The sequence below is a fragment of the Halichoeres trimaculatus genome, unplaced genomic scaffold (assembly GCF_033239565.1).
Source record: "Halichoeres trimaculatus isolate MK-OKI-2021-1 unplaced genomic scaffold, fHalTri1.1 fHalTri1_scaffold_57, whole genome shotgun sequence".
Classification (NCBI taxonomy): domain Eukaryota; kingdom Metazoa; phylum Chordata; class Actinopteri; order Labriformes; family Labridae; genus Halichoeres; species Halichoeres trimaculatus.
Genome location: NW_027437236.1, coordinates 128,464 through 149,864, shown reverse-complemented (window position 1 = coordinate 149,864; position 21,401 = coordinate 128,464). Strand labels below are relative to the sequence as shown.

General features: G+C 41.3%; 1 protein-coding gene and 2 long non-coding RNA genes across 3 annotated transcripts; all 3 read left to right on the top strand.

The window, feature by feature from the left end:
* The first annotated feature begins 4,654 nt into the window (after nucleotides 1-4,654).
* Nucleotides 4,655-7,386, top strand: LOC141786660 (uncharacterized). Its single transcript, XR_012597910.1, has 4 exons — nucleotides 4,655-4,735; nucleotides 4,987-5,014; nucleotides 5,305-5,438; nucleotides 7,223-7,386. It is a non-coding gene; the product is annotated as an uncharacterized LOC141786660 (long non-coding RNA).
* A 5,269-nt stretch (nucleotides 7,387-12,655) lies between these two features.
* On the top strand, nucleotides 12,656-14,177 carry LOC141786658 (uncharacterized). The gene is made up of 3 exons (XR_012597908.1): nucleotides 12,656-12,964; nucleotides 13,335-13,672; nucleotides 14,054-14,177. It is a non-coding gene; the product is annotated as an uncharacterized LOC141786658 (long non-coding RNA).
* Nucleotides 14,178-15,881: 1,704 nt separating this feature from the next.
* LOC141786662 (zinc finger MYM-type protein 1-like) lies at nucleotides 15,882-17,984 on the top strand. The gene has a single exon (XM_074665219.1). It carries the CDS (start codon nucleotides 15,882-15,884, stop codon nucleotides 17,982-17,984), a length of 2,103 nt encoding a protein of 700 aa, XP_074521320.1.
* Nucleotides 17,985-21,401: the final 3,417 nt, after the last annotated feature.

Genomic DNA, 21,401 nt, shown 5'->3' with positions numbered 1-21,401 from the left:
TGCGTCTTTCAGGTCCCCCGAAGTGAAATAATCGTTTTCGTGGATACATTCCAGTACTTCTTTTGTCATCAGCATGTGAAACAGACGCTGCATTATCACTTTGTTGAACAGTGACAGGTACAGAATGGGTCTCATCCCTCCCGTTTTCTTGGGAACCAGGAAATAGCGGGAGTAAAACCCCTGATTCTCCTCTCCCCGTGGGACTCTGGAGATTACATTTTTAGCAGAAGCTCCTGCACCTCCTTCTGGAGGAACACACACTGGTCCTGTGAGGACAGGTGTGTTTCCAGAATCCCGCTGAACGGTGGAGGAGTCGAAGCAAACTGCCCCTAGCAATCAGCCTGTCCATCCACCTGTCCAGCGAACATACGCGCCGGCACTTTGAGCAACGCTCTGAGAGTGGGCGCACATGTTGCTGTGGCTACTCCTCCGAGAGAGAGGTGAGCCAGCTTAGAGCCCCTGCCGCCGCTGCTTGCGTCAGAGAAAGCTGCGCTGCAGCCCATAGGGGGGCTCGGACCGAAAGGGCTGATCAGGCTCGTTTTCCACTGTCTGTGAAGAGAGGGAAAAAGGTGTAGCCAACCTGTCCACACGGGGCAGAGAATCTCTGTCCGTGGGCTCATGAAAATTTAATTTGGCATCAGCCGGAGCAAACTGGGAGCGTTTCGTGTGTGAAGGAGCGGTGTGCTGCTTTGATGACTCGCGGCTGCGCTGCTCGTTAACCGAAGAGTTACACACATGTACACACATTTATCACAGTTACATGTAAAAAGTTCACTCTGGGAATACTGTAAACAAACCAAAACATTCTAAATAAATGAAACTTATGCCCCAGTGTGACTTATAGCCTATCTGCTGTTTTCGTCTTCATGACGTTTTTTTTTCTTTTGTTTGATACGACTTTAAAAAATGTATAATTATACTACTAAGTGACATAGCCCAGAAAGTATGGTACTTAGTTTATTACTGAAAAATTACTGTTGTAAATAAATATCTAAGCAAACATTTTTTCTTGCTAGTTTTTCAGTTTATTTTTTATCTTTTCAATTAACCTTCAAGTATAACAAATTTCAGTCAATGCAATAATAAACTCCTCCTTTAATTACTTTGTCTTAATTGTCTGCAAATTTTCATATGAAAGGAGCACAACCATTTTAGAACTAAATTCCTGATAATGGGGTTAAACATTTATGTAGTCTTGATTTACACAGACAGAGGTCATTCACATTTAAAAAGGTTTTAGTTCTAGTTCAAGTAAACTTTAGCATGTTTTTGTCTGCTTTCATCATATTAGACTTAATTATCCAACAACAAAATTGTGGCTAGTGAAAATGATGAGTGGCTAGTAACTCTGAAAAACCACTAGCCACAGTGGCTGGTGGGCAAAAATGTTAATGTCAAGCCCTGGTTGCGTGGTATCGAAAATCGTATCGAAAATTTATATTTTTCAAAATATTGTATCGAAGTTAGAAATCCAGTATCGTGACAAGCCTACTGCTACCGAAGTTCTCCTAGTGATGCTCATGACTGCTGAAGAAAAAGAGGAAGCAGATTGTATGAACCTGTGGCTATTTATAGGCAGGTAGCGCGGGAGGCCCATCACGTGGGTGGGCGTGGACCAAGTTTTTTCAGTGCTGCGCTGACGCACTAGGGTAAACCAACTAGCGATAGCCTTAAAGGGTGAAGCCTATACGAAATAGAACTGATCTCCAGTGCTCAAGTAAAGGTTGAAAGTTTTTTGCAAAAAATTCAGAGAATGGTTTTGTTACAAGAACACCAAGATATTTTAATCCTTGGGTCGCTTTCCTAAAAGGGAAGAGTTGCTAGAGGGACGTTCTCTGCAGTGGAGTTAATTGGAAAGCACTGGCTTTTATGTAGGTTAATTTTATAGCCAGATAATTTCCTAAATTGTTCTAGAATATCCAAGATAACAGGAAGTGATGAAGTTGGATTGGTGATGTAAAGCAGAAGGTCATCTGCATAAAGAGATAAGCCAAATCGAGAAAATCCCTTCAAATTTATCTTCATAACGAAGCCATACGGCTTAGGGCTTGACCGCTAGAGCAAACAGAGATGGGGAATAGATAGAATATGGAACAAGTAGCTCCACTCCACCCGATCAAAAGCCTTTTCGGCGTCTAGAGATAGGATGATTTCAGCCGGGATGGAGTCTGAGGGCTCTAATTTCGTGGCGCAGTGCAGGGGGCGCGAGCCTGCGCAGTGCTAATTTCGTGCAGCGCACCGCCGTGCGCTGCCAATTTGACAATTTGGTAGACCACTGCGCAGAGATGGGTGTGACGGCGCGCCAGGGGGAGTTGACGGCGCACCAGGGGGAGGTGTCAGCAGATTCATGTTGGCGCAGTGACAATTCTGTGCCAAAAAAGTGCGCTGAAAGCTCGCCAGCTCCAACCTGGTCTATCCTCGGCACAAGGCGGAGCGCACCCCACGCAGCTGTAATCAGCTGTAGATCAGTCAGACCAATCAGACGCTGCGCCTCGCAGGGCATTTAAAGGTGAGGAGAGGCGCTCATTTAATTGGTGAATACAGCGCTCGGCTGTGTTAAACCCACTCACGGCTTTTCTCCTCCCTCACTGCCATTTGCGCGGAGGGAGGCGTGGACGCGCAGCTCTGCGCTCATCTGTGCCTGGACTGCGCCATTCTTGGCACTGCAGGAAACTTGCAAAGTGCGCCGGTCACGCCCTGTGCGCACAGCGAAGGCCGGCGCAGGGCAGGTGCACCTGCACCTGCGCCTGGTGTACGAATTTAGAGCCCTGAATGTTTATTAACCTTCTAGTATTACTGAAAGTAGAGGTGTCCCAGTTTGATATTGATATCGGATATCGGTCCGATATCAGCAAAAAAAAAAAAAAAAGTATCGGTATCATATCGGAATCCAATTAAAATCTCTGATATAAGCACTCCGACATAAGCAGTTTCTGTTACCCATTGGTTAATAATAAATGGGTCAGCTTTTCCTCATACCTTCTGTTACTTACTATTGTTCTTTGATTAAATAATATCACATAATCAAGCCTTTTCTAAATTCACCTGAGCTGCTGCACATGGCTCTTTAATATTCACGTGAGTACTCGTCTATGATTGGCTGATCAGGGAAGGCGTTTTAATATTAATGAGTAAAAGTGGTCTGTGATTCGTCCTTTGCGATCATGTGCATATCATGTGGACGTGATTTCTCACGGTGAGCCAATCAGAAAATGAATATCAAAGAGCCGTAGCCACAGGAGCTTGTGTCTGAATTGTTCATCATGACTGCTGACCAAAATAGGTGTTCTGAGCGTTTTCATCCAACACGGAAAAATTGTTAACGGTGATCAACAACACATTTTCTGCTTTCTTTATCCTCCCTAGCTGTTTTCTGCAAACCCTATCATATTTGACACAAAATACATGAGTTACATCAAATTTGCTTAGGAAACATTCCAAATGTGTTTATCAAAGCTTAAAAGCACGGTTTTGAATAATTCTTCATGATTAGTTTCTTTTTCGCTCTACAAGGTTTTTTTTCGTTTACTAAACACGAATCTGTAATGCAGGTTCATCTGAATTGCCATCCTCACTACTTTGTGACTTAATCACTGCTATGTGTCTTTGTCATACAAATTCCATCTTAATCACTGCTGTGCGTTTTTAGTTATGTTTTGGCATCCGGCATAGTATTGTTGTGGTTACTGTCATCATTTCAAATTTCTGCTATCTCTGCCCTCCCAAGGCTTTTTCTTGTGTTGCATTCAAATCCAGGAGAAAACAATCGAAAAAGATGTGTTTAAGTGTGATTTTGGAATGATTTTTCATTTTTTGCAAAGCGTTTTTGGCACAAACACGACGTACAAGACGCTGCAGGTTCATGTGGAACTCTGCCATCCTTGGTATTATGTGACAAAAAAATCACTGTTCATGCTGTGGTTAGTGTTACTGTTTATGACACATTTTGGCTTTCTATGTCGTCCATATGAAGGTATATTTGGTGCAAAACGACTTCAAAGTCACAGAGAAAGATGACCATAAATTTGAGTATGTGTAACTATAAATCTGCATTCACAAATAAAAGTGCTTTAGGAGTTGTGTAGTTGAATTGTATTGTAGTTGTATTTTTTTGCATACCTGAAGATATTTTTGTTTTGCAAATACGTTTCAACAGTTACAGGTCTTCAGATTTATTTTTTGCAAGTGCACAAATCCACTGTTGCGAGTGCTCAAATCGCAATTTCTGCACTCTCACTTTTGCTCCTGTTTTTCTGAGATCTTTGGTGCAAAACAAATCTGAAGTCTCAGTAAAAGATACCCAGAAATTTGCGTATGTGTAACAAAAAAAATTGCATTCACAAATAAAAGTGCTTTAAGAGTTGTGTAGTTGAAGAATTTTTTTTTGCATACCTGAAGATATTTTTTTTCTGCAAATACATTTCAACAATTACAGGTCTTCAGATTTATTTTTTTGCAAGTGCACAAATCCACTGTTGCGAGTGCTCATACAGCAATTTCTGCACTCTCACTTTTGCTCCGGTTTGTCTGAGATCTTTGATGCAAAAGTAATTTGAGCACTTGCAGGATACAGAGGCGGGGTCTGTTGGAGAATGGCTGCTACTATGACCAATCAGAGCACGGCCCACCTTGGCCAATCAGAGCGGGGCCACCCTGGCAGGTCAGAGCGCTTGCGCGTGGACATGGAGTGAATCTACCAACAAGACCCTTCGCCGCCAGCATCAAGTGATTTAAGGTATTGCAAACCATAGTACTTTTAACTTACAGGATAAGTATGCACACTGGTCGCTCAGTGAGCAATGTAAATAGCTAAACATGACCGCCTTGAAAGGATTAGCTTCTTGTGTTTGCTATAAACTTAGCAAGCTAACAAACAAGTTCATATAAATTAGCCTCCCGTTCCCGTTAAAAACACCCCTGGACATATTGAGCCTCTTTGCTAGCATGAACCATGCCTCACATTTTTTTTTCTATTTTACCATGTAGAAAATGACAGCAGGGTGGGTCCTCTCAGGTGAGTACATTATCATGGCCAATGTTCTGAGACGATAATAGCTAAAGGTTTTGTTAGCCAGTCATATCGAAGTATCTCAGGACTTATCTGGGCATAATCAACAGATTTTTAAGACCAACTGACCTATCAATAAAAATAAAAATGCCATACCATAATTAAAGCTCATAAGAAACCCACAACCACGAGAAAACTCAAAACCCAAACAACCACATTATGAGTTATGCAAGTTAAATGTACTGTACATTGTAATATTAAGTATCAAATAATATACAAAACCCTTATCTTTCTAGAGTACCACTGAAATTGAGGCTGCAGTACGTGCACTTCTGAGCACAATTAACAGTGCACAAGCTCAGCCCTTCACCTCTGGGCTTGTCACTCCCAGGACTGGAAGACCAACCAGTGTCCATCAGGAGATGTAACGGCAAGTGTCCACTATATTTAAATCATGTTATTGTTGTTTTATCTTAAGCTGTGAAGAAATTCTCAGATACACACTTTTATTAGGGGAGATTGGGGACAGTTGCAACAAGGGACGGTTGCAACAAGCCTTATTTCTCTAATCAGAAACATGCTAGAGTGATGACACTCACACTGCACATGCTCAGTTAGACCCTCTACCCACCAAGAAGAGAGAGGCCATATTGAGCATCTGGTCCTGCTTTTCTCAAGTAAAGTTGTTTTGGAGGTATGAAAATAGCTTTTTTCATGAGCTGTTTAGTCATACTGTCCTGACCTTATGTATGAATGAATCCAAACCTATCTAGTTTGAATCACTGTTTGTTGACTATTAAATGACATGGTGAGCATGTGTCAATGTCAATGTGGCTAGCTAGCACATGGTGTTTTGTCATGACTGGTACCATGGGGACAGTTGCAACTGTTGCAACTGTCCCCATGCTATTAGGTTAGTCATATTAGAAAAGACCACACAACTATATTTTTTAACATTTTTAGTTCAAAATAGGCAAAATTAATATATTTTATTGCTCATGATGAACAGAACAGGCGATCATATGAAGAAAGTAACACTAATGATAAACATAATAATTTCCCAAATAACTTGTAAAGCAAAAATTAGCACTTAGTTATTGTTGTATGTTGTATGTGTCATATAAACTTGTCATAGAGTGAATGAATCATCTAAATAGAGAAATTGTATTCTGTTTATTTTCAGTATGCAAAGAGTGAGGAAGAGGGTCACTAACAGAGGGGTTCCCCTCAGTATTTTGGAACAAGCCTTAGATATTATTACAGTTGAGGGCAAATCAGTGAGGGCAGTGACCAAGGCCTTTGACATATGCCACACCACATTGTTCAGGTTCCACAAGAAAAAAAAGAATCTTGCAAGCACGGCATCAAAACATAATATTGCAAGTTATTCCATTCTTTTTGTCCCAAAAATGCAATATTGAGTTTTTATAGCTTCAGTAATATCTGCACATTGACTCAAGGTAGGCCCATGTTTTAAACAAAACAAAACAAATTAAATACCTTAAAGCTGTACAAAAAAGAAAATTGAATTTGAGCCCACATTAGTGTTTGTCCTATTTAGACAAAACCCTGAGGATAATTAGTGAAAAGTTAATGTTTTTTTATATGTTGCAACCGTCCCTGATCTGTGTTGCAACTGTCCCCAGGTTTGGGGTCAGTTGCAACGTCTGAATTCCTCTATTCAAATAAATATTCTGATTAATATGTTATAAGTAGCCATCTTTAAATGGTATGGCCATTTGGCAGACAGATGTAGGTTTAATATGTAAAGATTTGGTGAGACTAGTCCAAATATTCTCTGAGTAACTGAGAGTAATGTAAAAAGTGTTGCAACTGTCCCCAGTCTCCCCTATTAGATCAAAATTGCTGTGATGAATAAGTTTACATAATTAACTCCTTATAACTGTGTCTGTGAAATAAATTGGGGGAAAAAGTCCACAGGTTGAATGTATCCATGCCTCAAGTTTTTGCCTACTAGTGTTCAAGGCTAAGTGCTATTGAACATCTGTATGTCAGTGGAGGATGCTTATTAATTACTTCCTATGGAGATAATATGGTTATTAAGAGCTGGACAGGGCATAACAAAGCCTTAACACAGAATTTTACAAATACAACAATATGGTGCAATGCATCTTAAAATTACATTTATTGAAGAAATCAATCATTTTATTTTTCAAATTTCACTTATTGATTATTGTCAAACTTTTACTCAAGATGTTTCCCAGCAATGTATTCAAGGGGACAAAAACGCAAAAAAAGACCAGCAGATGTGCAGACGAGGGTGGTGAATGGAGCTGCAGTTCTACCTGCAGCCTGCCAACACAGACAGAACACCCCATGACGAAACAGTGCTTCTCCAGGCAGGTCTTGGAAGAAGGACTATAAATATTGCAGATGATGCAGATCACACAGAGGTGAGCCTCAAAGACTGACAAATAACAAGATCATACGGCACTGAAAAGATGGTTGTGCAGATATTTCATGAGGAGAGACAAAGATGGGCTGATTGTATTCTGATGTACAAACATATTCCTACTGTAAATTTTTTAATCATGCGTTATCCACTTTTTATATAGTGCATAGGGGCATATAACAGCCAGGCTGAATTTCCTATCAGCCAAGTTACTTTACTTTATATGTTCAGCCACAATATCTTATTCCAGATATGCAGGGTGCTGCTAGAAGAATATCCCAAAATGTGAGATTTGCGTGTTGGCTGGCTGCTTGAAAAAGCTCTTAGTGAGTTTCTCCTGTCACTTATGTAGAGTTTTAGTTTATATTATGTGACTAGTACTCATAATAACAATAATATTGATAATGCATTGTATTTTTGTAAAACCTTTCTCTTATACTGAATACATTATTCATTCACTCTCATATTATCACAGTGGTGTTGGTAAGCTATACATTTGTTGCTACAGCTGCTCTGAGGCTGCCATACTGGGTCTATGGTCTCTCCAATCACTGCCAGACATTCAGTCACATTTGTACACAGGCAACATGGGTGAAGTGTCTTGCAACTTATACTTGTCTTGTCTTGTCTTGTCTTGTCTTGTCTTGTCTTGTCTTGTCTTGTCTAATCTAATCTATAGGAGGTAGTGGTCAAAGAAAAAAAACACTCCATTGCCTCAGGGGTCTGAGGGGTATACTGCTAAAATTCTGAAGAGCTCATCAAACAATGGAAAGAACATCCTTTACATTGTCCCACTGCAAGACAAACTAACAACCAGTCTACTGCCATTCGATGCAGCTGAGTTTCAGAGGATGCCAAAAAATACTCGTATCACCTGTGGAATGTTGATTCCCCTTCCACTTATTCCAGTTCACATTCAGTCCTGTCAGGAACATGTAAGTTGGATTATGAATGATTTATATAGGGTTCCCGCGGATCCTTGAAAAGTCTTAAAAGGCATTAAACTCATTATTTTAAAAGTAAAGCCTTAATTGGCATTAAAATGTCTTAAATCCAATTTTCAAAAGTCTTAAAATTTTGAACACATCAGTAAGATTTATGTTGGATTGAACTAAAAAATATTTACTAACATTTATCTATTTTTCAAAAATAATTCACCGGTTTACTCTCACAGCAACATCGCATGATCACAATAGCAGAACTAACAAAACGGTGATGTGGTTGCACCAGGATCTTTTAGAGCAGACGCATGTATTGGTTCTACCTACAGTGCCAGGAGATAGAAATAAATGGGGAAAAATTGACAAAAAAAATCCAAAAGTGGCCTGAGAAAATTGATTGTGGCAGCAGTATTGGGAATTAAATTTTTTTAATTAAATTTCAAAAACCATGTAAAAATTGCAAAAATGGCTCTGACAGTGGCCAAAAAAGATGAATTGCTGCAAAATAGGCATAAAGTTCTAAAATTGGGTTTAAAAAATGTAAAACAATGGTCCAAAAGTGGGAAAAAAGTGTTTATATTGAGGTTAATAGGCATGAAATTGTAAAAAATGGGTAAAAATGGTATGAAAGTAGAAAAAGGTTAATAAATAGATGCAAAGTAGGTATAAAATCGCAAAAAATGGCAAAATTGGTCCAAAAGTGGCTTAGGAAAAATGATTATGGCAGCAAAATTGGGAATTAAATTTGATATTAAATTTCAAAAGACATGTGAAAATAGGCATACATTTGTAAACATGGGGTTAAAAAGAAGGTAAAAAGTGATGTTTTATTAAAAAACAAACATTGGGTTAAAATTGCCAGGTAATTCATGTGATGTTTTTATTTGTTTTCTTTGTTTCAATTGTTGTTCGTTGTTGACTTGGTCTTAAATTTTATTTCAAACGACCTTAAAAAAGTCTTACGAAGTCTTGAATTTAACCTGGGTTGAGCTGTAGGAACCCTGTTATAACTAAATTAGCTAATCTACCCTGGCACATTTGTTAATTTTTTAACCATCACAGGATTGAATACTGTACCTTGGTTGACAATGTAACTGCCGGAAAAGTATTTTTTTTTCATATTTTTTATATTCTACTAACAAGAGGAGTGATGCCACTGAGGACCAAACATCAGAGCAGGATGCTGGTTTGGTAAGATGCCACTCATATGCCACTTTAAGGCAAAATCAGTGACAAATTACCAAAACTGATATTAAAAACAAAGTTTTATTTCATTCTTTGTAAGTTCTTTGTAGTTCAATAACCACTGTGTGTGTATCCCCGTATAAGGATGTGCCCTTAGGACTCCTGTCCAATATGAGTAATTCCCAGCTGAGAGCCTGGCATTCCATGCAAGTTCATGTGGGGAAAGGCATAGACATATATACATAGACACTTCATTACGTACTGAACCGCGTAGCGTGTCGCTGCCATATTGGATGGGTCTCCTCACTACATTCCAGCAGCAGACACAAATGGATTGAGCGCAAAGTGATTAATTATGCCGGTATTTTGTGCCACCTACGGTTGCTATAACCAGCACAATTTTGAGAGTAGATCATGTGGGATTACCATTCACAAGTAAGACTTCACAATAATTTTGTTTTATTGATCATTTATCGTTTTATGTCAGTATAACTAACGTTTTCATGTGAAAATCGGGTAAAAATTCGCTGAGTTATGCTCATAATAGTTGTGCATTCTACACCTTTCTCAGTATAATGAACGTGCTGGGGCAGTGTGTGAGACCCATCCAAGATGGCGGCCGGCAGCTATGTCAGCTCCAATAGGCATCGCCAGTCAATGAGGCGTCTACGTGTATAATGTCTATGGGGAAAGGTATAGCAGACATAAATTGGATACCTATGAGTGTGCAGTTGCCATGGGGGTCCTGCAAAAACTTATTGGTAGTAGGAATACTTGTTGTTTCAAATATCAAAATGAGGTGTATATTTTTGCTTGTCCTTGTGTGTTTTCGTTTATTTATTTGAATTTTTTTAATGTTTAGATTTCCTGGGATTATCTGCAATTCTTCACAAGCGGATAACCCACTGGAGCCCACACCCATGGAATGTAATGTTCAAGGTAGTTGGAATTATAGTATAATGAAATGAAAGATTTGCATTGTTAGGAATGTTCTCTTAAATCATAGATCTGCACCTTAAAAATTGCTATAAAGACTCTAATATTTGGTTTGTTCAGTATTTACTACAGTGCATAGAGTATGCAAGGTATACTGCCCACTTTGTTTCAGGTACCTTGTAAACTACTTTTGAATTTTCAGCATGGGAAGCGATTGCTGATCCAGAACTAGCAGCGGACCATTACAAAAGGACATTAATTCAGAGCAGTGAAGATGAGCCCACCCTCAAGATCAAGATAGACATAGGGGAAGACCTAGAGGAGCAAGAAGGGAGAATTTTGAGCTTTTACAAAGCTCCCAGGATTGACTGGGCAAGACCCTTTCAAGCGAAGCTACAAGGTACTGATACCTGACCAAAAAAGATGTACTGTGTTGTTTTAAAAGTCTGTAAGCATGTTGGTTTTTCACTTTCTTTCTCTCTTCTATCTTAAGACCAGAGAAGCATACTTTCGGGTTAATTTGGAGCTTGAAATGTATATAAACAATGCTTTTTATTTAAATATCATTTGCATATGAAACAGCTTCTGGATGTACGTTATGCCCAATACTGAATCACAAACTGCCCTTCACTTTTCCATTAATCCTTTGATGAGAAAGTTCTGATTTGTTGAAGGTGGTTGGATGAGATATTCATCCTGTCCTTATCCATTATTGTTGGCTGTTGGCACACCCCCAGTTTAGAAAAGAAGCACACAGAAATTCCAGTACAGCAGCTGACATATTATTGTAATAGTGTTTTCATCCATCATCTTACTCACTTATCTCTGATGGGGAAGTGAGAGGCCAGGGCTGATCCCAGCTGACTTTTGATGAGTGACCTTGACAGGTCTCCATTTTGTCATAGAGGGCAAACTCAGAGACGAACAACCACTCACTCTCACACCCACTCTCAGGACAGTAGATCCATTGATTCTTTGGTGGGACTTCTATTTACTTCTCAAAACCTTGATTTGAACACCTCTATCCACTGCATGTGGTACACTGACTATGCATTGGTACCTCACACAATAAAGTGGATAGAAAAAGAACAGTCAAGTTTGGTACAATACAGGAGGTCACTCTTTGCATTTATGTACTATTACTTGTGTCTCCAGGAGATGTGGCTATTGGAGATGGTGTAAATCGTCACTTCTTCAGTATGGTAATGCACAAATTGCATCATGGTTTCCAAGTTGATCTAGGTAAGTCCTCAAGACAAATGTGTTGTACAAAGTGATATAAGAAAAAGAACACGTTTGCTTAATGCAACTCCTGGACCATGGATTTTTACATAAGTTGAGACAACATTCTTAATGTTTTTCAAAGCTCTTAAAGAAATGGTTTTTTTCCCCATCTAAACATTAATAGTTCTGGGAAAAAAACTTTTTATTTTAAGAGATGAGAATAATTCAAATGAATTATTCAAATGAATTATTCTCAAACAAATATTTTTTTTTCAGTCTGTAGAATGTGATGTAGGCCTGTACAATTTGGCAGCACCAATGTAGTTTCCTCTTTTTTACAGTGGTATGTGAATCTATTATGGGCGTTGACATAAAATTTGTAAATTGCTGTAGGCCACATTTTGACTTTGCATGACTTGTTGAGTTTTCTCTCAACCTAGACTCATAGTATATCCTCAAGAAATAAACCAACAAAACCAAATCCTGTGTAAATGCACAATACACGTGAACTTTTTATGTAGTATTTTGTGTATTTCGGATGGCGCAACAGTTAGTGCTGCAGCCTCACAGCAAGAAGGTTGCGGGTTCGATTTCCAGCTTGGCAGGTGGGCCTTTCTGTGTGGTTTGCATGTTCTTCCTGTGCATGCGTAGGTTCTCTCTGGGCACTGCTGCTTCCTCCCACAGTCCAAATACATGCTCATCAGGGTTAATTGAACACTAAATTGTAGAGAAAAACTTGTAGGTGCGAGTGTGTGTGTGTGAAAGGCTGTGTACCTGTCTGTGTCAGTCCTGTGATTGACTGGCGAACAGTCCAGGGTGTACCCTGCTTGCCCAATGAAAGCTGGGATAGACTCCAGCCTCCTGAGACCCTGAACAGGATAAGCGGTTCAGAAAATGAATGAATTTTGTGTATTTCTTTATTATCTGCTGAACTGTCTGACAGATGTAATAACTGAAATGTCATTTTTGTAACACCCTTAATGCTCAATATTTACCTTCATAGGAAATGCAACTGGGGCTCTGCTGTTTGAGGGCCAAGCTGACCATCTAATCCCATCAACCTCTCAAGTGCTGGTTTAGAGTGAAATGTTTGTTGTGGCAGGAAGGATGATTGGTCATTCTCTTCTACACGGTGGCTCTCGTCTGCCTGGGTTCAGTCCAGCAGTGCTTCATGTGCTGTTAGGTGATGATCCACAGACGGCTACAATTACCCTTGAAGATGTGGCAGACATGGATGTCAGGGAGACTCTAAAACCTGTAAGTCTATACAGGAGAAATTCATACTTTTGGTGGTACAGTTTTCTTTGTTCTTACCACTTTTTGATTAATGTTAAATGTTAAAGTTCTTTTTCACATCCTGATAGACAACAGAGTTGTGTTTAAGCTTAGTGTTATGTTGAAAAATGTTTACAAGGTAATTTAGCACAAGTATGTAAATGTCCCCAAATCAAAGTATATACCACATTGCTCTGATTTTTGAAATCAAAATTATATTAAGTGTGATGCTTCCAATACACAAGCTAACATTTGCATGTTTGATAATACTTGACTACACTATAGTTCTATCTAATACATCTTAACTTACTATTTGAGAGTGATCTTGCTTTTTCTTGTCTTTCTTCAAAAGCTCTATGAGGATCAAGGCTCAGACAAGAAAGGAGGAGAATGCAGCAAACACAGTACACTCACAGAGGATCAGAGAGCAGCCATAATTGACTTAGCACTGGCATGGGATCTTCCTGTGTTGACAGAAACCAACAAGCACACTAACATTAACAAGAATGGCTGCAAGTGATGACACACCTTTTGTAAAGTTACCACGATCGCTCTGTTTTCTTCCTTAGATCTTTCTTGACCATATCAGATGGCCAGAGGATGCAGAGTTGGGGGATGACACAGATGATGGGTAGCCACTTGATTGCAAACATAGAACAATTGGGTACCTGCATTAATTTGTGAGAACAGGTATGCTGCATTCAAAACCCATCTGCTTTGAAGTGTGCCTTTTAAATAGTTTTTTTTTATTGATTTTAAGGACAGAGTTGAGCTCTTCTGATGAGATGTAAATAAGGGACTTCAGCTTGCCCACTGTTTAGTGAAATAGTGCAAAGTGTATGCAGGGTGGAGCATAGTGCTGCATTGAATAGTGGCATGTCTTACAAATACAAAGACCACCTTTCTCCCTCCTTCTCCAGGTGCAAGGCACAAGCACCTTATACAACTGACATCAGAAGAGCCATACTATCCCCTAAAGCTGTAGCTTAATTTTTATTGTTCTATTGATTGTCTCAGTTTCCGATCTTATCTGACATATCTGTGTTGTGCTTTGCTTCTGTGTACTTTCAGCATCCCAAGAAAAAATGAAGCAGCTTTTTAAGTTCTAGGTTGGATGGGAAATACCCATGACTGACATGAAGGTGGAGGTTGTCCGAGGACAGCATCCAACTTCATCCACATGCTTCCGCACCCTCAGGTTGCCTGGTCATATCTGCTCTTATGGAGATCTTTTTTTTCAGTTGGAGAGCTGCATCTCAACAAATGACAGTGGTTTTGGACTTTTGTAGGCAAGCTGTGTTAAAGGGTTCATTTGACTCAACAACGACAGGATTCTGAGGTCATTATTAAAAAGTCACGATTTCAGTTGACCTCTTCTGGAGTGTCGTCTCTTCTTTCTAATTTCAAAATTAATGATGATTAATTTTTTTTACAGTTAAAGAACAATGTGATCCTGTGTTATGTTATGTCAACACTAATCACTTTCACTTGAAATGCTAGGGTTAAATAGCTGCCTGTTACCATTTTCACTGAAATTAACATTCTAGTTATTACAATCAAGACAACCCTAAACAAGGCAGACAAAATCATATCCTCAGTGAAACAAACAAGAACTTTGAAACCTTGTTTTGGCGGAAAAGCACCATTTTCTTTGTTTGACCCTTGTGGACTGTTGGGGTTGAAAACAGCCACTTTGAGTAAAATTTTCTGTTATTTGGGGTGCTGGTTTGGCTGAGTGGTGTAGCGTGAATTGGTGTCAAATAATGACCAGTGGCGTTTTCTCCCGGAGGCCAAGGGAATAGAATAGAAGAAAGAATAGAAATAGAAAAATACTTTATTTATCCCCGAGGGGAAATTCAGGAGTCACCGCAGCATTTAAGAAAACATAAGTAAGAAAGAGTATAGAAAGTGCAAAAATGTCCATAAGAAATTAGATGACGACATCCCGTCCACCAGTCTCCACCTCCACAGGGTCCAGGACTGAGCCTCCCCAGCAGTCTGTTCAGTCTCTGTCTCCTGGATCCTGTCTGCTCACAGCAGGCGAAGCTCCTCCGATGTGTCGCGGCGTCCGATGTCTGCTCCGTCAGCCACGTCCGTGAACAGCATGATGCCGCTGGATTGGCACAGCTAGCTCATCCACCCCCCGGAGCGAGATTCCACGTTCCCAACAACGATGGATGGAAGGACAGGTCCACGTCGTCACCTCCCAGCTCACATCCGAGAACCAGCATTTCGTCCTCACCGCCTCCTCCTCAGCTCGAGGGAAATCATCAAGCCCTACACTAGTTAGCATTGACATGCTACAGGCTGCTAACCAGTGGCGGTTTTTCACGGAGGCCAAGGGAAGCCTGGCTTCCCCAAAAAATATAACAAGAAAGAAAAAAAATAGCCTATAAACAAGCTTAACCACAATGTATTTTATATTGTCATTTCCTTGTCAAAACACTACATTGGCGCACCTCTGCTTTGGCTTAGCGTGAGAAGCAAAACAGCGCCCTCCTGTCAAGCTCTCATTGTGTATTACACTACGTGTCTCATGCTCTCTGCCCTGTCAGTCAGCACGGAGGCCCGCTTCACTTTGCCTCCCTTAGAAAAAAAAACAGCCTGTATTAGCCAATCAGGTTGAAGCAAGGCTCATCGCTTACTGGTTGATGCATCATTAAAAAAGATATGAGGGAGGCCAGATCGAATCTGGCTTCCAGCCAATAACACACCGTTACGAAAAAATAAACACACTGATTCAACTGTGCCGGCGCCAGTGTGAGTGTCAGTGTTAGCCCACACAGAAAGTTCAGCTATGGATGGTGACAAAGATCTTGATTTTTTTGTAAAAAATGACTTCAAAAAACTTCCTTTTGAGGTTCAACTAAAGGTCAAGCGGGACGGTAGGCCGACTCCAATGCTCCACTTAACGAAGGGCAGAGCCGATGGAAAAGTCTGCTCTTTTTGTGAAGCTAACTATGCTAGAAACGAGTGGCTAACAGGGAGTGCCAGGCTTAACCGGCTTTTCTGCTGGCCATGTCTGCTGTTTGACAGATCAGGCTCCTTGAACAACCCCTGGAGCACCACAGGATTCGTGGATCTGGCCAACCTCGCGAGGGCCATGGAGAGGCATTCAAAGTCCAGAGGCCATATAACATCTGAGCTCAAACTTAAACTTTTCGGACGAGTACGGATTGATGAAGCACTGGATCAAGCGGCTGCAATAAGCGTAACGAGGCACAACCAACAGGTGGAGAAAAACCGTGCCATTTTGAAGAGGTTGATTGCTGCTGTATTATATCTCGGAGGCCAGGAGCAGGCATTCCGGGGCCACAGTGAATCGACCAGCAGCTCCGGCAACAGGGGAAACTTCATGGAGCTTGTGCAGACTTTTGCTGAATTTGACACCACCATGGCGGAGCATTTATCATCAGCAACCGCATTTACCGGCACATCAAAGACAATTCAGAATGACATCATCGAAAGCACTGCTCATGTCATCCAGGAAGAAATTGATAAAGAAATAAATGCTGCTCCATTCATAGCCATTGAGGTGGATGATACCACTGACATATCGTGCAGGTGCCAGCTGACAGTCATAGTCCGCTATGTAAACGAGAGCGGCATCATATGTGAGAGGTTTCTTGGTTTCCATGATATTAGTCTGGAGAGAGATGCTGAAACCATTGCTGCAGTGGTGATGAAAACAATTGGCAGCTACAATCCCGAGACAAAGCTGATTTGTCAAACTTATGATGGCGCCAGCTGTATGAGTGGCCAGAGAGGAGGCGTTAAGGCGCTCGTAAAAGTAAAATGTCGGCACGCATTGTTTGTTCATTGCTATGCACACAAACTTAATTTAGTTTTGGCTCAGGGGACAAGCAATATTCGGGAATCAAGACAGTTTTTTGCTTCTCTCGACTCCTTCCACAACTTCTTCAGCCGCTCACCTAAGCGCACAGCACTGCTCAAAGAAGTGGACAGCATCCGCGTGCCCGGCGGCAGCACCACTCGGTGGAACTTTAAAAGCCGCGCAGTGCACGCAGTGCATGAGGGCCGAGGATCACTGATCACTGCATTGGATCAGATCACAGCTGAACCTGGTTGGGACAAGGATGCAATAGCACAGAGCTCGGCATTGAGACAGAAGCTGGATGACTTTGATTTCATGTTCATGCTTGGGGTTTTCAAGACGATTTTTGGTCTGACTGAGCCCCTTTTCCAGGTGCTTCAGAGCAGAGCGTTGGACATTAGAAAATGTGAGGAAAGAGTCAATGGCACTTTGACTGCTTTAAAAGCAACCCGGAGCACCGAAACCTTCAATCAGCTGTACGAGGAGACAGTACAGGCTGTTGGGATGCCAAACCAGCTGCGACGCAAGCAGCGCTGCCGGGCCTGGGCAGATTTTGAGCTGGGAGTCACTCCGGATGGGGAACATGAGGACACAGGGCCTGTGGATGCCTACCGACGCCTCTTTTTCCAGCTGCTTGATGGTATTGTGCAGCACATGACACACAGGTTTGAGGACATGAAGTGTCTAAGTTTTTTTTGTGTCCTGGATAATGCGTCATTTAAGACGTATTCCCAGCCTGCAGGATTCCCGGGGGTTGAGATCTCTCAGTTGGTTAAAACCTACCCAGTTTTTGATGAACTGAGACTGAGAAATGAGCTGCAAGTCATCTATGCAGATACCCTCTTTCACAAGCCACCAGCTGAGCTCCTGAAGATGCTCATTAAAGATGAACTGACCTCTGCCTTGCCCAAAGTTTGCAAACTACTGAGGCTGATGCTCACCATACCTGTGTCAAGCACGTCTGCAGAGAGGTCCTTTTCCTGCTTGAAAAGGATCAAAACCTACTTGAGAAACAGCTGTGGACAAGACAGACTGGGACATTTGGCCAAGATCTCCATGGAGTCTTCTGTCACACAAGACCTCAAGTCCCGCGGGGAGCTATATGACAGAATCACTACTCGGTTTGCCACGATGAAGGATAGAAGAATGCCATTGCTCTTCAAGTAGCGGTGAGTTACATTAAAAAAATGTATGCATCTTGTGACAAATGGGCTGCCATGCCCCTGTACCTGTCCAGCTTCAGCACTGTGGACAGCACCATGGCCCGCCGTGGCCTTTTTGATGACAGAGTTGTCACATTTTTTCTTATGCATAATGTACCGTATTTTCCGCACTACAAGGCGCTTCAGAAATAGGGCGCACCTTCGATGACTGGCCTATTTGACAACTGTTTTCATATATTGGGCGCACCGCATTATAGGGCGCATAGATTAGAAGCTATAGTAGTGGCTGGGGTTGCGTTATGCATACACTAGATGGAGCTGCGCTAAAGGGAATGTCAACAAAACAGTCAATAAGTCAGTCAAACTCAGGCTACATCCACACGAAGCCGCACATTTTCCTGTCCAACTATTTTCTGTGCCGTTTTCAAGAAAAGTGCGCTGTAAAGACGAAGTCGTTTCTGCCGCCAACAAAAGCCGTTTCCAGAGATCAGTTCGGTTCAGGTATTCTCCAGAACGTCCGCCCCCGCAGGCTTACTGTCTCTCACACATGCTGTCCTCTTTTTTTTTTCACTGGAATGAATGAGAAGTGGGTAGAATAAAAGTACTGTAACAGTAGGCTACATTGTTTGCATGGAAATAACAGGTGAATACTGAATTAAATTCGTTGTCCAAGCTGGCTTCCTCGGTAATTTTTATCACGGGCCGCCACTGCTGCTAACAGCTAATTGCGCATGTAAACAATGCAGCCATGGTTACATGTAGGATCTCCAGACAAACACAGGAGAAAAGTAGTAAAAAATACCGCCGAAGCCACAAAAAGTTTGGTGTCCGTGACCGACAATGAACCATACAAAGTGATGATCCACTCCAAATACAAAGATGACGAAAAAGAGACGAAAAAATTACAAGAAACGGACAAAGACGAGAGAGCTGCTGCAACAGGCAGCTACTCGGGTAGCGCCTAGCAACCGTAAAAGCCATGGGAAGCCATGCTTCATCACTTTTTTCAGACTGTAGCTGTGTTTTAATGAAAATACTCCTTTATAACAGTTTCGATAATTCTTCTGTGTTTCGTCACTGTCATCTCCTCCTTATTTCTCTCCTCTACTTATTGAGCATTTTACAATGTGTAAAACAGCGCCCTCCTAAATGTTATGCTGTGAATAAGTGGTGAAAATATGATACTGCACACTGTTGCCTGCAAGGAAGCCAAGCAGAGTTGGCGTCCCTTGGTGAAAAAAAATAAATAAATAACCAATCAGATGAGGCTGCGGTCATGACACTACTCACCTGTGATTGGCCAAGACCGTGTCAAGGGAAGCCACCCTGTCTTTGGCCTCAAACCAATCAAATGACAGAATCATCATCATCATCATCATCATCAAGCCACTGAATGAAATCAGCGAGGTTAGCACATTAGCAGTGTGCATGAAGCGGCCGGTTGTGCGTTTGAGTGGGCGGTTGAGTAAATTAATAATACATTTAAGCTAAGTCAAGAGGACAATGTACGCGTGTGAATGAGTGACTGAGGGTGGGGGAGTGAAAGGTGTGTGTCGGTGTTCAAAGTAAGTAAAATGAGCGCTCTCTGGGCGCTCTAACAGGTCATTCCAATACATGAAAAAGCGATATACAAGCTGCAACAAAGTATTTTATGTACCCCACTCCCTAAAAATCATACAGATTAGAGGCTTTGTCTCACTTGGCTTCCTCAAAAAAAAAAAATCCCCACACCACGCCACTGATAATGACTAATTAATTATTAACAGCATTCCACTGGAGCGAAAGTATAGCTAACTTTCAAAAGACATCTAAACTTACAATATGTGAGTTTAAATTTAAGTCGGGGCACCACCCAGTTTTGGAGAAAACAGGGAAACTCTAGAAAGGTTTACTGTAAGAATTTGTCATTTAATAATTCATAGAATTATTAATTATCAAGTCTCAATAACAAAAGGACGCTACATCAATTGTGAATTCTTTTGAACGGTGTACAGACGTTGTTAATTTCAACCACACAAAGACAGAAACCAATTTCTTTATATATGAAAAGTTTATTTATTAACTAAAAGAAGAAATATGTGCATGAATAAATGAACAGGTAAAAGATATAGAAAGTGAGATATGGAAAGTGAAACTGATCATAAATAATGGAATAAATGGAATAAAAGGACATAAACCAACCCACATAAATCTCACTAACCCACCCAAGATCTCTGGGGCATTGACCACGATATACCAATAAATGCAAGATAGTCTTACGCAAGTTCTGAGGCCGATTGTGAGAGCGGAGGCGGTGACAGAGGTGACTGGGTCCTGCTGCAGATGTCTGCGGATGTCCATTGAGGGGTGATGGACAGGCTAGAGGCCTACTGCAGGTCATCTGAGCGTCACGGAGGTGATGTCCAATGAGTTGAGTCCGTAGAGTCGATTCTAACAACGACAGTAGCGGCTGGAACAGCGGCGATGATGCCGGGCGTCGGGTTGAAACTTTGGCAGAGAACCACTGCAGGGAAAGCAGTGAGCAGCGCTCGTCTCCTGACGTCAGCACATGAGGGAGAGACCCAGGCACCAATAGATGACGCAGTCGGGCTGAGGTGACTCAGTCTCAGCCTGGAGAGTCTGGAGCAGGTGCTGAGTTGTGTACGTGTGAAGATTCAGGTGCAGAAGGAGAAGAGCCTTCTGGATGAAGGATGAAGAAAGAGCCTTCGCGAAGAAGGAGGAAGGAAGAGAGCCTTCGTGTAGAAGGATGAAGAGAGAGAGCCTTCGTGTAGAAGGATGAAGAGAGAGAGCCTTCAGGAGGAAGGATTAAAAGAGAGAGCCGAGCCTTCGCGAAGAAGGATGAAGAGAAAGAGCCAATGTTCTTGTCCTGGAGTGGAGTTTTACTCAGCTTTTCCCGCCGAGTCAGTAAGGTCACTTAATGCTGACGCCCCTCCACGTCTCATCTTTCTGCACGTGGATCAGATTGTCCCAGAGATTATTAACTAACTATAACTTTAAACTGTAAAGAGATTCCCACATGTAATAGTCAAAATCACATTTCTTATGATTTAAGCTTCACATCAAGACTAAACATGACAGGTTTTCCTCTTTAAGAACCCAATAAAATAAAAATCAAGATGTTACAATGGGATATGTTTCCAAGACAGCAGTTTTCACACACACACATTATCAATGATTTTCATTACACAGTACATGTTTGCAAAGGTGAAGATGTACATGTAAGTCTTTGTGTAAAAACATTATTTTTGTGCTGTTCTCAACTGTGTTAATCAAAGAGTCTTTGTTTTTAGGAGAAGGAGGGAAGCAGATCTTCCCCTTGGCATTCCTTCTCTCTTGTTCCCAGAGAGAAAGGTCGAGGGTCACAAAATACGAGATGGAGGCTGGGAGGTCTCTCCAAGAGCAGGATGTCTGTACAGTTTCA